This window comes from Mustela putorius, unplaced genomic scaffold (assembly GCF_011764305.1).
Source record: "Mustela putorius furo isolate JIRA1106 unplaced genomic scaffold, ASM1176430v1.1 tig00003937_pilon_pilon_pilon, whole genome shotgun sequence".
In the NCBI taxonomy this organism is placed as follows: domain Eukaryota; kingdom Metazoa; phylum Chordata; class Mammalia; order Carnivora; family Mustelidae; genus Mustela; species Mustela putorius.
The window spans coordinates 984,264-996,840 of NW_025422082.1; the positions used below are offsets into that span (position 1 = coordinate 984,264).

At 50.4% G+C, this 12,577-nt stretch overlaps 1 protein-coding gene across 1 annotated transcript in view; it reads right to left on the minus strand.

The window, feature by feature from the left end:
* Nucleotides 1–2,551: 2,551 nt before the first annotated feature.
* The window catches only part of LZTS1 (leucine zipper tumor suppressor 1), a 51,928-nt gene continuing 41,902 nt past the window's right edge, over nt 2,552–12,577 (minus strand). The window contains exons 2-4 of the mRNA XM_004763331.2: nt 11,528–12,005; nt 9,431–10,234; nt 2,552–6,911 (exon numbers count right to left, since the gene is read on the minus strand). Of these exons, the coding sequence (XP_004763388.1) occupies nt 6,240–6,911; nt 9,431–10,234; nt 11,528–11,872 (1,821 nt within the window). The 5' untranslated portion in view covers nt 11,873–12,005 and the 3' untranslated portion in view covers nt 2,552–6,239. The remainder of the gene's footprint in view (nt 6,912–9,430; nt 10,235–11,527; nt 12,006–12,577) is intronic.

Consider the following 12,577-nt stretch of genomic DNA (forward strand, 5'->3'; position numbering starts at 1 on the left):
GAGGTTGTAGGTTGTAGGAGAGGCTCAGGGCTGAGGAGGGTGAAGTGCTGCTAGCTCCCTGTGGAGAAAGTGTCTGCTGAGGCCCCCAGCAAGAGCTGGGATTTCCAAAGGAGGAAACGTGGGGTGGGAAAGGGAGATCCAAGTCAGGAAGGGATGAAGACTGACACAGTCTCCCAAAATGTTGAAATAAGAGGACATTTTGGCTCTTCAACCTTCCTTTCCCAGTACTGATTTCCCCCATGCCAGCCTTCCATGTAGCACCACCTGTGCCCAGCCAGCTTGTATTGTCCTGTTTCTTTCCTTCATGGCACTTCCCTGATTGAATTGAAAATCATCTGATTTATTTACTGCCAGAGTGAAAGTTCCTAAGGAGAAAGGTCCTTCATTATTTTGCATCTAGAATAGGGCTTGGCATAAAATAGAAGCTCAATAAATATTTGTTGAATGAATACATGCATGCACACATGACTGAATGAAATGGTGATGTTTCAGGCCCTCTGACACCTGGATTGGAGAGAAAGTTGGAGGCAGCTTGATCTTCTTCATGTAATTCAGAAAACACCTTCTGTGGAGGCCATCTGGGGACGGTGGCCACCCTGCCTCCCACCTCACAGGCACAAGTGTGCATACTCTGTTCATGAAGTCATGAGAACCCTGAGACTGCTCCCAGCGCTGGTCAGGCTGAGGCTCAGCTGTTTATTGTCAGGGGAGAAGAAGCCCTTTTTTCCTTTTTTCTTTCTCTTTCTCTTTCACTCTCATTTCCCTTTTGATCTTTTTTTTTCTCCCCCTAAAATGGGAAGTAGGTTTGGAGTTTAAGAAAGACTTTGTCCTCAGGCGCCTGGGTGGCTCAGTGGGTTAAGCCGCTGCCTTCGGCTCAGGTCATGATCTCGGGGTCCTGGGATCGAGTCCCATATCGGGCTCTCTGCTCAGCAGGGAGCCTGCTTCCCTCTATCTTCCTCTCTGCCTGCCTCTCCATCTGCTTGTGATCTCTCTCTGTCAAATAAATAAATAAAATCTTAAAAAAAAAAAAAAAAGACTTTGTCCTCAACAGTACTCCAGGGGAAGATGGGCAAGGAGAAGGCTTTGCTCCCTACTTTGCTGCCACTTACTGCCACTAAAGCAGTCTTTTCCATGGCCCCATGCCTTTCCAGGAGTCCTGCCTTTCTATTACTCTTAGCCCAACAGACAGAGTCTAGTTGAAGTGGCAAGTAAGGGGGTTGCCAGAGAGTGTCTGTTTATCTATTTCTTTGCCACATGAGAAATCACCTTGGATTCAGTGGTTTAAAAATACTGCTATTTAATGTGCTCATTCTGGAAGGGCAGTGGGAGAAGCAAATCCCTGTTCCATGGGGTCTGATGGATCAGGAGCCTAGTTGGGACAACAGGATCCCTCCCACTCCATGGAGGTCTCTCCAGCAGACTAGAGGGGCTTTTTACATTGGCAGTTCAGGGCCCCCAGGAAAATAAAATTGAAAGCTTCCAAGCTTAGGCAGCCTTCTAAACTTGGAACTGGTGGAGCATCACTTCTACCGACTTCAATTATTTTTTTAAAAAAGTGAGTCTCAGGTCCTGCCAAAACTAAAGGGGAGGGGGCCACTTAGGGGTGTGATTAGTGGAAGGCAGAATTCAGTGGGAGCCACCAATGCAACAACTTACCCACCATGAGCCAGTTCTAGGACAGAGAACAAGAAGGGTTACTCCAGGGCTGATATGACCCATTTGTCCAGGCGCTGGACCTTGGAATTAGACAAATACAGGCTCCTATCCTGATTTGGTCACTTCTCAGCTGCCTGACCTTCCTTGAGCTTTGGATATCCTCCACTCCCTGGCCTCCTGCCTCTCCTGTCACCTGTATAGACAGGAAGGGAGCCCTAAGCTGGTGTGAATGCCTATCCCAGCTGTGGTTCCTGTCTATCCCTTTCTGCCCACTCCTCTTCTGTCCCATACTTGCCCCCAGACCCTTTCTTGCCTGCCACCTTCCTTGGAGACCCTGACTTGTCCCACTTCAAAGGCATTGCCATTTATCCCTCATGTGTTCCATTTCCTTTTTACAAGTCCCTTCTGTCTCCTGCCAACTGATTCGAAGCCCTTTGTGTGTAGGATTTGAGCCCAGAGCAGTTGGGAATGCTTGTCGAGGTGAACGAGGCAGGTTGGCACGGAGAAGCCTGGACAGATGACCACCAGAGTGACTGCACCTTCCCAGCTGGGAGGCCCTGAGGTAGTAAGAACAACAGCCACTCTGGTCTCTAGCCAAAGAGCCTGGCTTTGATAGGCCAAGGAATTGGAGAGAGAGGGAGGAGAGGCCCTAGGTTGGGGCTGGGGTAGGGTCCTTCACAGAAAAAACCACAGGGTTGGAGAGTGGTTCAGACTGCCTGGAAGTCTAGCTGATGCCAAGGCCCATGCTTTCCTCCAGCCAACACTGCCTTCATCAAAGCTGTCTGCACCTCCTTCACTGGCAGGGAGGGACATCACCTTTCCTATTCCAGAGGGAGGCGCCCGGAGGAGCTGCCATGCCCTAGCCTAGAGAAGCAGGGTAGCTTGAGGAGACGAAAGTAGCTCTGGAGGGCATGAGAAATGGCATTCTTTATTCATAAATAGAAACATAAAATTATCAGAAATAGTTTACATGGCCAAAAAGGGACATCAAAAACAAAATGAAGCTGTCAAAAGCAAATCAAACAAACAAACAAAACAAGGAACAACCCAGAGAAAAATAACTATGTACATATTCTTCCAAATGCCGGTCTATCCAAAGCCAGCCTTGGCTGGAGGTTCCAGCTTTGTCTGCAGACTCAGCACAAGACTGATCACACAAGAAGCATCTGTTGTACAGAGTACACAGCCTCCTGCCATGGCAGCTCTGGCTTAGGAGAACTCAGGACCCACAGGAAAAAAGTCCTCTCACAAAGCTGCTGCTTCATCAGCAAGAGATGGTCCAGGCTGGGCCAGGACAAGAGCAGGACAGGGAGTAGAGGGTCAGCAAGTGTTTCTCAGGGGAGAGGTAACCCTCCCCAGTCCCTATGGAGCTCAGTGCCTATGGGGATCAGAGTGCACACCCCAGCAGGAGTTACCTGAATGACACAGCAGCCAGAAGACATACCTCCAGGGGTGTCCTGCCAGGGTCTGGTCATTGCAAGGCCTGGAGGCAGAGTCTCCTTTTGGGTGAGGAGGTACTGAATGCTGCTGTCTCTTTGCAGGCAGCCAGAGCATCTTCAGGCCAAGCATCCTTTGGAAGAGCAGAGCAGGTTGATCTGACTGAATAAGCAAACATGCCAGCAGGAGTATTCAGAGCGAAGGGCAACGAGCTCATGCTGGCTGGCCCTGGGCCAGGCCGTCTGCTCTGAAGCCCCATCATCTGATTTCCCAGTCCCTGCTCAGCCTCTTGTTCAGATCCTCCTTCAGGAGAGGCTGGGTTTGGCATGGCCTGGGAATAGTAATGATGTTTTTCCATAGGGAAGGGAAGAAAAACCACATGGCAGTAAGGTCACTATGTTACAGAACACTGTTGCACTCTGGTGCCACTGTGGCCCACCCTGGGGTCTTCAGCAGGTGGCGGCCCAAGGGGGGCATCCTGGCCTTAGGCAGGGATGTGGAGTGCTTGGTATGGTCACATCATGGTGGAGCACAGATGTTGCCCCTCAGTGTCCTCCCCTGGGCTTATCACCCATCTCTTCTCAGCAAGGCAGGACAGGGCACAGGGTTTTTGGTTGCTCTTTGCGGGTGGGGAGTAGTGTATCTCCAACCTGGGGAGGGAACAGTAGCCCCTTTATCTCACAGCAGCCTCACTGGGAAAAATAATTCAAACAAGGCACAGGCTGGTGGAAATAGAGGGGGTGAGGGCTGTGTGTAGTGGTGCTGACGATACGGACTCCATCTTTGGCCCCCAGTCTTGCTTGTGTTTGCTGGATGACCTCTCCTGGGGCTGTGTTCTGGGCCTCTAGGAGGTTAGCATACATACATACTTTAGAAATGCCTTCCAAAGCTGGGCTTGGGGAAGGCTTGTTTGGGTCCCCCGTGAATCTGTTAGGACATAGTCTTCCCTCTTCCTGGGGCACAGGTGGTCCCACAGATCTAATTAAAGGTTAGCTGTCAATTAAGGGCATGCAAACCCTTTGATCTCACTATAACGCCCTTCTCTGTGTCCCACAGCTTTATAAAATCTGTGCACTAAGTTCCAGACTTTGTGGAGAATAAGTCATCTTCCACCCAATTCTCCCATCAGTAAATTACCCTGAATAAAAGTCTGTGCAGAATGTGTGGAGTCACCTCCTTTGTTTTCTGGTCTCAAACTGCCTTCTCTATTGAAAGAGAGTTTACTATCCCTCTCCCACCGTCTCACAGCATGGCACAGGGAGTGGGACATTTTTGACTTGAGGGTCTACATTGTGCCCAGTGGAGGGTACTCTCCTCCAGGCAGAAGGGGGGCATTCAACCTGTTCATTTCAGGTTTAAATCTGGCCTACGACTAAGACCAGTGGCTTGAAATTCCGGAAAAGCTCCTCTGTCACAGGCACAGCTTAACCCCAGGGGCCAGAAGGCAGAGCCCGAAGGCAGGGGGTGATGAGAAGCAGCTCCCACTCCCACTCTGGGTCCTGCAAGGACTGTGGTCGGAGAGGCAGAATCAGGGGTTTTGGTCTCAGACTGCTAAATACCCAGGCTCGCTCATCCCTCCTACCTCAGTGAAACCCCCTCAGCAAGCAGGCATGAAGCTCAGGAATCCACCAAGGCTTGGCTGTCCTAAGAAAGAACAACAGCTGTAGTTTGAGTCAAAAATAGAACATGGAACGGTTCTGGTTGCCTGCTAGATCTGGCTTGCTTCTGAAAAGATAAGAAAGAAAAAAAGAAGACCAAAAAAAATATATTTTTTTCTTTCTCTGAACTAAGCTACTGAGGAACTCCACCATTCTCTCCCCCAGCTCTGCACATCTTCAGAAGAGAGACACCAGCCTCCCCCAGGCACTGGCCCATCCCCCCAAAAACTGAAGCTCCTGGATTCTTGATAATTGGTAGTTTCTGTGGGGCCCAGGTAGAAGGAGGCTAGCCAGTGGCCCTGGGGTAGTTCATAAGGCTGTATTTGTGTCTCTTCTCCCTGCCTGGGGCTCTGGGCCACCAAACTCTGGAGATTGTTCCTGACCTGAAAGGAGTCTTGTCTGACTTTAGGACTGGAAATACAAAGGGGAAAGGGTGTGCCCATAAACTGAGCCACAGGCAAAGGAGGGAAATGTCAGATCATTCCTGCACCATTTTAGTTGTATATAGGTTATTTTGGGTCAAGCAAAGGCTGGATTCTTGAGAAGAAAATAAGTTCAGAGTAGGCACTGGCCAATTTAAACCGAGTGGGGAAACCCCTACCTCTAGCCCCATGAGGAGAGATCTGGAGGCTCTCCCAGGGACATTTGGAAAGCCATACCTTCCCTATGTCACAGTGCATTCAATCCTCCCCACCATAGGGCCTCAGTGTCTATGGCTTTAAAAAGAGTGGTCACTGAGGTCAAAGGTTACCAGCTGTCCAAAGACTGCTTACCTCCAGTTAGCAGCGCACAGGCGGGTCTGACCCTTACTACCTGGCTTTTTCCTCTGACTCCCTCTGGGCTTTGTTGAGTCTAGACATTCCTGGGATGCCCCAGATTTCCCCTTCTTTTTGTGGCTTTCCAGGGTTGGGATAGCTCTGATGTTGCTAAGCCAGGTCCTCCATACCAAGATCCAACCCCTACAGCTCTGAGACCAAAGAAAAACAGCTCAGGTTATGACCAGGTCAAGTGCCAAGGTTTATGATCACAGATGGCTTCTTTCTACTCTCAAGTCATTCCAATGTGTCCAGGGACAAAAAAGTGGTTGTGGGAAGAGAGAGAGGGGAGCTTCTGTCCTGGGGTGGCCATTGGCCAATACAGCAGTTACCACCTGGGTGAGGGTCCGAGTATTTTTGAACAAAAGGCAAGGTTTAGAGATCTCTTAACCAAATGATGGAGATCCTTGAATCCATTTCTTAAGGAAGCTGGAGGTCTAGTGGGTTGCAGGGATGGTAAATGCTGGAATGTGGGCAAGGATTGGAAAGGTTATGTAGCAGTCCTCCTCTCCCCTCTCCCGGATAATCCTAGGTCTGTGCCCTGGAGAAGGCCTCTCACAGAGGCCTGAGTTACTACTGAGCAGGGGAGTAGAGAGAGGAGCCCTCCTTGACAGGCTCTGTACCCCTGCATCCCAGTGTCAGATCCCTGGCTCTCCCTCTCCCAGCAGGCCCCTCAGATCTCAGTGGCTATGATGTCCTCATAGGGGATATCGGCCCCTTCAAGGTCAATTTCAAAGGGCTCCCCTGCACTGTCCCCACGGGCCAGTTGCTGCAGAGCCTTCTCCAGGCGCTGGTTCCGCTGGTACATGGCTAGGTAGCTCTGCTGTAACTGCTTCTGGTACTGGATCACCTTCTCTTTCTCCTCCTTCCACACCAGGCGCTCATGCTGGAAGCCTGACGACATCTGGTCGTGGCCTTGCCGCTCCTCCTTCAGCTCCGCACGTAGCCGCTCCAACTCCCGCTGCAGGGTGGGGATGTCCTCAGAGAACGTAGTGCCTAGCCCAGGCCCTAGTCCTGGCCCCAAAGACACAGCCTCTCGCTGCAGGGCAGCCTGGGCCCGGAGCTCCAGAAGCTCCTGCTCCAGCAGGTTCACCTTCTCTCGAAGAAGCTCAGACTCATTTTTCTTGCGCTGTAGCTCATTCTCACAGACCTCTAGCTCTAGGCCCTTGGTACGCAGAGAACTCTCCAAATCCTGAGTCTTCAGCTCCATGCCCTCCAGTTTGCTCCGTGTGTCCTTCAGCTGTGCCTTCAGACTGAGAATCTCACTAGTCTTGGCATTGATCTCTGTCTGGGAATCCTTCAGCTGCTGTTTCAGGAGAGAGATCTCCCCTGACTTCTGGCACACCTGCCAAGGGTTGGGTTGGGGAGAAGAGAAAGTGTTAAGATGTAGGAGGTCCTTACCTGGGGCAAATAACATCTTAACTGCCTGAGGAATTAGGCTGGTCCTGACACAGTCTCAAGAGCATGATGGTCTGGGTGACCCATGAAGGCTGCGCCCTCTCTGCACTTCCTTTCATTCTGTGGCCTGACTTGATCTGTCCACATGCAGCCTCAATCCCAAATCACAGTCTAAATCTGAATCTGTACCCAAAGATTTACTATTTACTATGTGTAAATCCGTGATCACTACTGGTAGCTCCATCTTCCACACTCAACATCAATGATATTGATTTGATGTCTGCCAAACTTCTATCATTCATGCTTGTGCCCATATCCTCTGACCTCACCCCTGTGCACACCCAGCTGCCCTCCCTTCCTACTGGGATAAAGACTGTCTTCAATCATTAACCGCTGCACTCCAATGACTAGCAATGTGCCTGGCTCAGAGTGTCAAATTCAGATCTGCCAAACAGAGAGCTACTATGTTCTCCCCTGGCCCCACCTCTCCACTCTTCCCATTCTTATTTCTTTTCTGAAGTTGGCCAAGAGCAGCAGAAAAAACCAAAAGCACTGATTCAGATCCATGAGTCTCCAGGGTCTTGGCCATTTGTGGTCATAGGTGGCTCAAAAGATTGGGACCAGTTTGGTTGGCTGTATCCCAAGAGTGATTTTTCTCCTGCCGGCCTGGGGGAAAGCTGGACAGACTGAGGGTCATGTCCTGGGCCTCTACAAAATGGATTCTTTGATCAGACCAGAAGTCACCCTAATTTCTCCTCACTTCACTCACAGTAGTAACCCCCAACCCCTTGTTCTCATGTACCATTTAGGAAGCAATGCTGAACTCCACCGACAATGCTTGTGTGGGACCAAGAAGGCCTTTCTAAGACTAAGCCTATATTTGCTTCATGGAGGGAACAACATAGAGTCATGGTTGAGGCATGGGCCTGCCTTTGAATCCTGGCTGGATCACGTATGATAAAATGGGCTGATCCTGGTGACACACTACTTCAGTGTTGTGGCACTGTGGAGTAGTGATTAAAAATGTGAACTCTGGAGCCAAAGTGTTAAGATCAAATCCTGGCACTGATACATGTTATGTGGTGACCATCGGCAAGTGATTTAACCAGCTATTTGCTACTAGAACTTCTATGTACCTCAGTTTCCTTAACTAAATTAAGGATTAGTAACAGTACCTACTTCATAGGCTTATATAAGAACTAAGGGAGACTAGGGCTTGGCACTTAAACACTTGATAGTTATTATTATTCTAACTATGTTTGTAATATATTATCTGTTATTGTATTGATTGTTTTGCTATACAGTCTGACTGGACAATCTGGGAATGAGGTCACAGCAATGCCCAGCTTAGTTGGGGAACTGGGCAAATAAGGATGACTGCCTAGCGCCAGGACTAGTTTCTATCTCTGAGATGCCCCAAATGTCCTGAGCCCTGGCTGAAAAACAAGGGATCGGGTGGGGTCTGCTGTCCCAGCATCAATGGGAAAGAAAAAAGGCACTGTTCCCACTGCCAGCATCCTTTCCTCTTTAGGAGACCTGGCAAACACAAGTGATTTTCCCTTCTCACCTGTCCAGTCCCCCATTCATCTCTGCCACAGAAGGGATCCTTTTCCTCTGAGGGAATCCATCCCTGATGACTCTTGTCATTCTAATTTCTAGAGTAAGTACAGAAAGCTCCAGTGCATGTAGGTAGCTGGACCTGGGGGTGGTGCTGCTCTAACCAGACACAATGCCTCCTCAGTTCCTTTCCAGGGTAGGAGTCTTTGGGGAGAGTGACAGAGTAGCTATGCCTACAGCCCTACCTTCCCACCCCACTCCCACTACCTTGAGAGGTCCCTCAGGTGAGGAAAGCTACTGTCTGGAGAGCAGGATGTAGAGGTTAAGGAGGCTTTCCAGCAAAGCCTCATTTCTAGGTGTTGTGTGCCCTTCTCTTGTACTTTTATGTTTCCACTGCAGCCCACCAAATCAAAGCCCCACCTACACTTCTGTGAGGAATGAGCCACTCAGTCAGTGATACCTGCCATAAGTGAGGTCACTCTTACCAGTGGATGAGGTCCTTTCTCTCAAAAATAACTAATACCATGCTCTCTTGTGGTCTCTTGAACCAGTGTGAACTCAGATTCGAGCATGACTTATGCTTCTTTTGAGCCTCCTGCAAGATGAAGTGGGTCAGCCCTCAGATTGCCCCACGAGGCCTCTGTTCTCCTGGTTCCAGCTTCTCAGTCAATGACTCTTAGAAAATTCAATTCCAGAGGCCATGAGGCCCTGGGGTAGGAGAGAGTAGGAAACTAACACTAATTGTATTCCCCAACATGGTTTATCATGGAGCTCCTTCTTTAGGTCGCAAGGCTGGCACTTTGGCTCACTTTGCTTAGGCAGCCTGTGTTCAAACACTATGGGCTAGGACCGGGAGAAACAGGGACCGGCAGCAAACAGCTGACCCAAGCCTACAGGGTAAAGCCTCACCTCCCACTGGGTCTCTTCCAGTGCGGGGGCGAAGCTGGTCTTCTCCTTCTCGTAGGACCTGAGCTTGGTCTCCAGCAGGTCCTGCTCCTTCATGAGGCTCTCAAGTTCCTGCCGGAGCTGCCGCTTCTCCTGCTGGAGCTGGAGCACCTGGAGGTGCAGCACCTGCTGCGTGCGCTGGCTCTTCTGGGAGGCCTGCTTCAACTTGCTGCTGCACTTCTGGTCCAGGCCCTCCAGCTCCTCCTTGCAGCGCCACTGCCGCTCTTCATAGGCCTGGCTGGAGGCCAGCTCCTTCTCCTCAAGGCTGCGCTGCAGCTTCTGGAGCTCACCTTCTCTCTCCAGCAGCTTCTGCTCAAGCTCCTGGATGGTGCATTCGTCTGTGGAGATGGGGGAACGGACACATGAGGAACTTTTGTCCGCCTTGCTTGGGTGGGCCAGCTTGCTACCCCCATCAGAGAAAGACAAAGCCTTCAGGCTCATCATGTTGCTGTCCTGGAGGATGATGCCCTGGGTGATATTGTGGGCTGAGCCTCCAAAACGGCTGGTGGGCCCCACTGGTGTAACCAGTGGGTCCAACTGGTAGCTGCTGCTGGTGCTGTGTGTGGGCAGGCTGGACATGGAGTTCCGGCCGGAGTCAGACAGTGCCCCAGAGCACAGGCTGGGCTTTGGCTCCTGTTCCTTGGGCCTGTCTGGAGGGGCAGGGTGCAGCTGGTGGCTGGAGCTCTCAGGGGATGAGTGGAGGATGGCTCCTGACCGCGGCAGCACAGGCTTGAACGCTGTGGGCCTCACTGCACCCTTCTCTGAGCCCTGGTGAGGAAAACAACCATATTGATCCCGTGTCTCCCTTCAACTCCCCTCTCAACTTTCCCTCCCTTGCCTAGGTATGTGTGCCAGCCACATAGCATCCTTCTTGGTCCTAGCCATAGGCAACCTTGCCTGTTGCTATGAAGCAGCTAAATATGGTGAATCCTTCTCAAGGAGGATAAATTCCTTTGTGCGTAGGGGATATCCTTAAGGATTACTGAGGTACTTGGCTTTATAAATTGCCAGCCTGTCATGAGCTTGTCCCAGCCCTCCTGAGAAAATGAACAACATATTTAGGTTCACTTGCTGAGATCCCTGGGCCAGGGCTCTGGCTCTGGGTTTCTGTGTGGTGTAAGGTGTGAGCATTGGGCTGGATGAACAAGGTGTCCCTGTGGAGGTCAGGCCCTTCTTCACCTTCACTGCCCCTTCCAGTAGGCCGGGAGTGAGAAAACTGGCTGTGACCAGTATCAAAAGGCTGGGGGAAATCACTTGAAATAACAATACTTTTCTGAAAACTGTCATTTTCATTGGGAGAATAGACTACAGTCTACAAGCCCTTTCATTTGAAAAACATAAAGCTTGATGCAAACTAGGGGGGTCTTTTCCTAGTATATCAAAGCCATGGACTGATCCCCCCAGGTGGGGGCAGAGGATTAACTAGGAAAATTGTTTTCAGGTCCACTGGTGGGACCCATGAAAGTCTAAAATGGCATAAGGGCCAGATTTCTGAGTATGTAGGGCTCTTTTAACCTCATCCTTGCTAACCCGATGATAACAAATTTGGCTTTTTTCCAGCCAAAGACACTTCCAAGGCCCAGCTTGAGTGAGGAGCTGCTGCACCACAGGAGGAGTGAGTGAGGGAAAGGCCCATCTCCAGGAGTGTGCTAGCAGCTTCTCTGCAACCTCTCTCCAAGTGGATTCTCCATCCGCTCTTCCAGATATAACAGAGCACCCTCCTCTTGCCATGCACTTGAAAATGCTGCTGTTGGTCCTGTTTTGACAACCAGTTGCATTCTAGTAGAGCTCAAAAAGGCTTTCATTTCTCCTTTTTGCTTAGGGCTTACCCCTTGGGTACTCTCCCAGATTAGGGGATTGGCCAGGGCTTCAATTCCCTCATCCAGCCTTTGATCTCTGTGGTGAGCACTTCTGTCCTTACCACCCCTGCTCTCGCCTCTTGGAGGCATAAATGTTAGTATCATCACCTCCGTTTCCCTCCCTGCCTCCATTCTCTTCATTCTCATTTGGCTCTCTATTGTTTTTCCCACCCACCCACCCTTTCCAGAGACCCTTGCTTACCATTTCTAGCTGATTGGAGAAGGGCATAAGCTTGGGTGGGGTGGATGGGCCAAACTCCACCCCAGCCTGGCCGCCTATGTCCCCACTAGACAGTGCAGTGTAATCTGGGTGGTGGGAGCCCCGGGCTTTCTGGCTGACCTTGATGTAGAAGAAGTCTTCGCTCTTTCCCATTTTTGAGCTGGACTTGCCATGGCCTGAATCCTGGGAGAAACCAAATCTCAGCAGCCCATCTGAATACCGATTGAGCTTCTTGAGATGGGAAGACTTGCCCAACTTGTATCGTGAAGCCCGGCAATGCTTGCCATGGAAGCTGTGGCCAGAGATGAGGCTACTGACACTACCCATGCTGACTTGGGGCCAAGGATAGATAGGGTAGGATGGGGATCTGGTGTGGCTGCGGCAGCAAAGGGCAGTCCTGGTAACACGAAGAAACTGTGGTCATAGCAGAAGCCTCACAGAGCCTGGGAGAGCTGTACACCTGGAAGGGGACAGAAGGCAAAAGTCAGCTTGAGATGGGCCAGTCATTCCACAGTCCTCGATGGTGATGTGGAGGAGTTGGTTCTGACTGCTAGGTCTGAGTAGTAGAGAAATGTATGCTTCTTCTAATGAAAGCCTCTAATGAAAGTTCAGGGCTGACTGTTAACTCTTTGTTCCTTCTCCCTTTGTCTGCTAAGTCCACAAACATTCACTGACACCCTCCTTTGGGATGGCCTTCCTCTAAGTCGTGGGATATTCTCTAGTGACTAACATGGCTACAGTCCCTGCATTTGGGTTGTGTTCAGTATCATGTGGACAGACTATCAACAAATCCGTGTCTACTATCCTTAGTGTTATACATGCTATGGGGGAAAATGAAGCAGACTGAGTAGCATAGAATTCTGGGAGGTGGTTATTTTTCACAGGCAGCACAAAGGAGGCCTCGCTGTTATGGTATCATTTGAAGAAACCTCAAGAAAATGAGTGAGCAAGCCAGGTGGAAATCTGGGGGAGGAGAGAAGATGCTCAGAAACCCCAAGAACAAAAGCCTTAAGTTCCTCTGGTGGTCTGTGC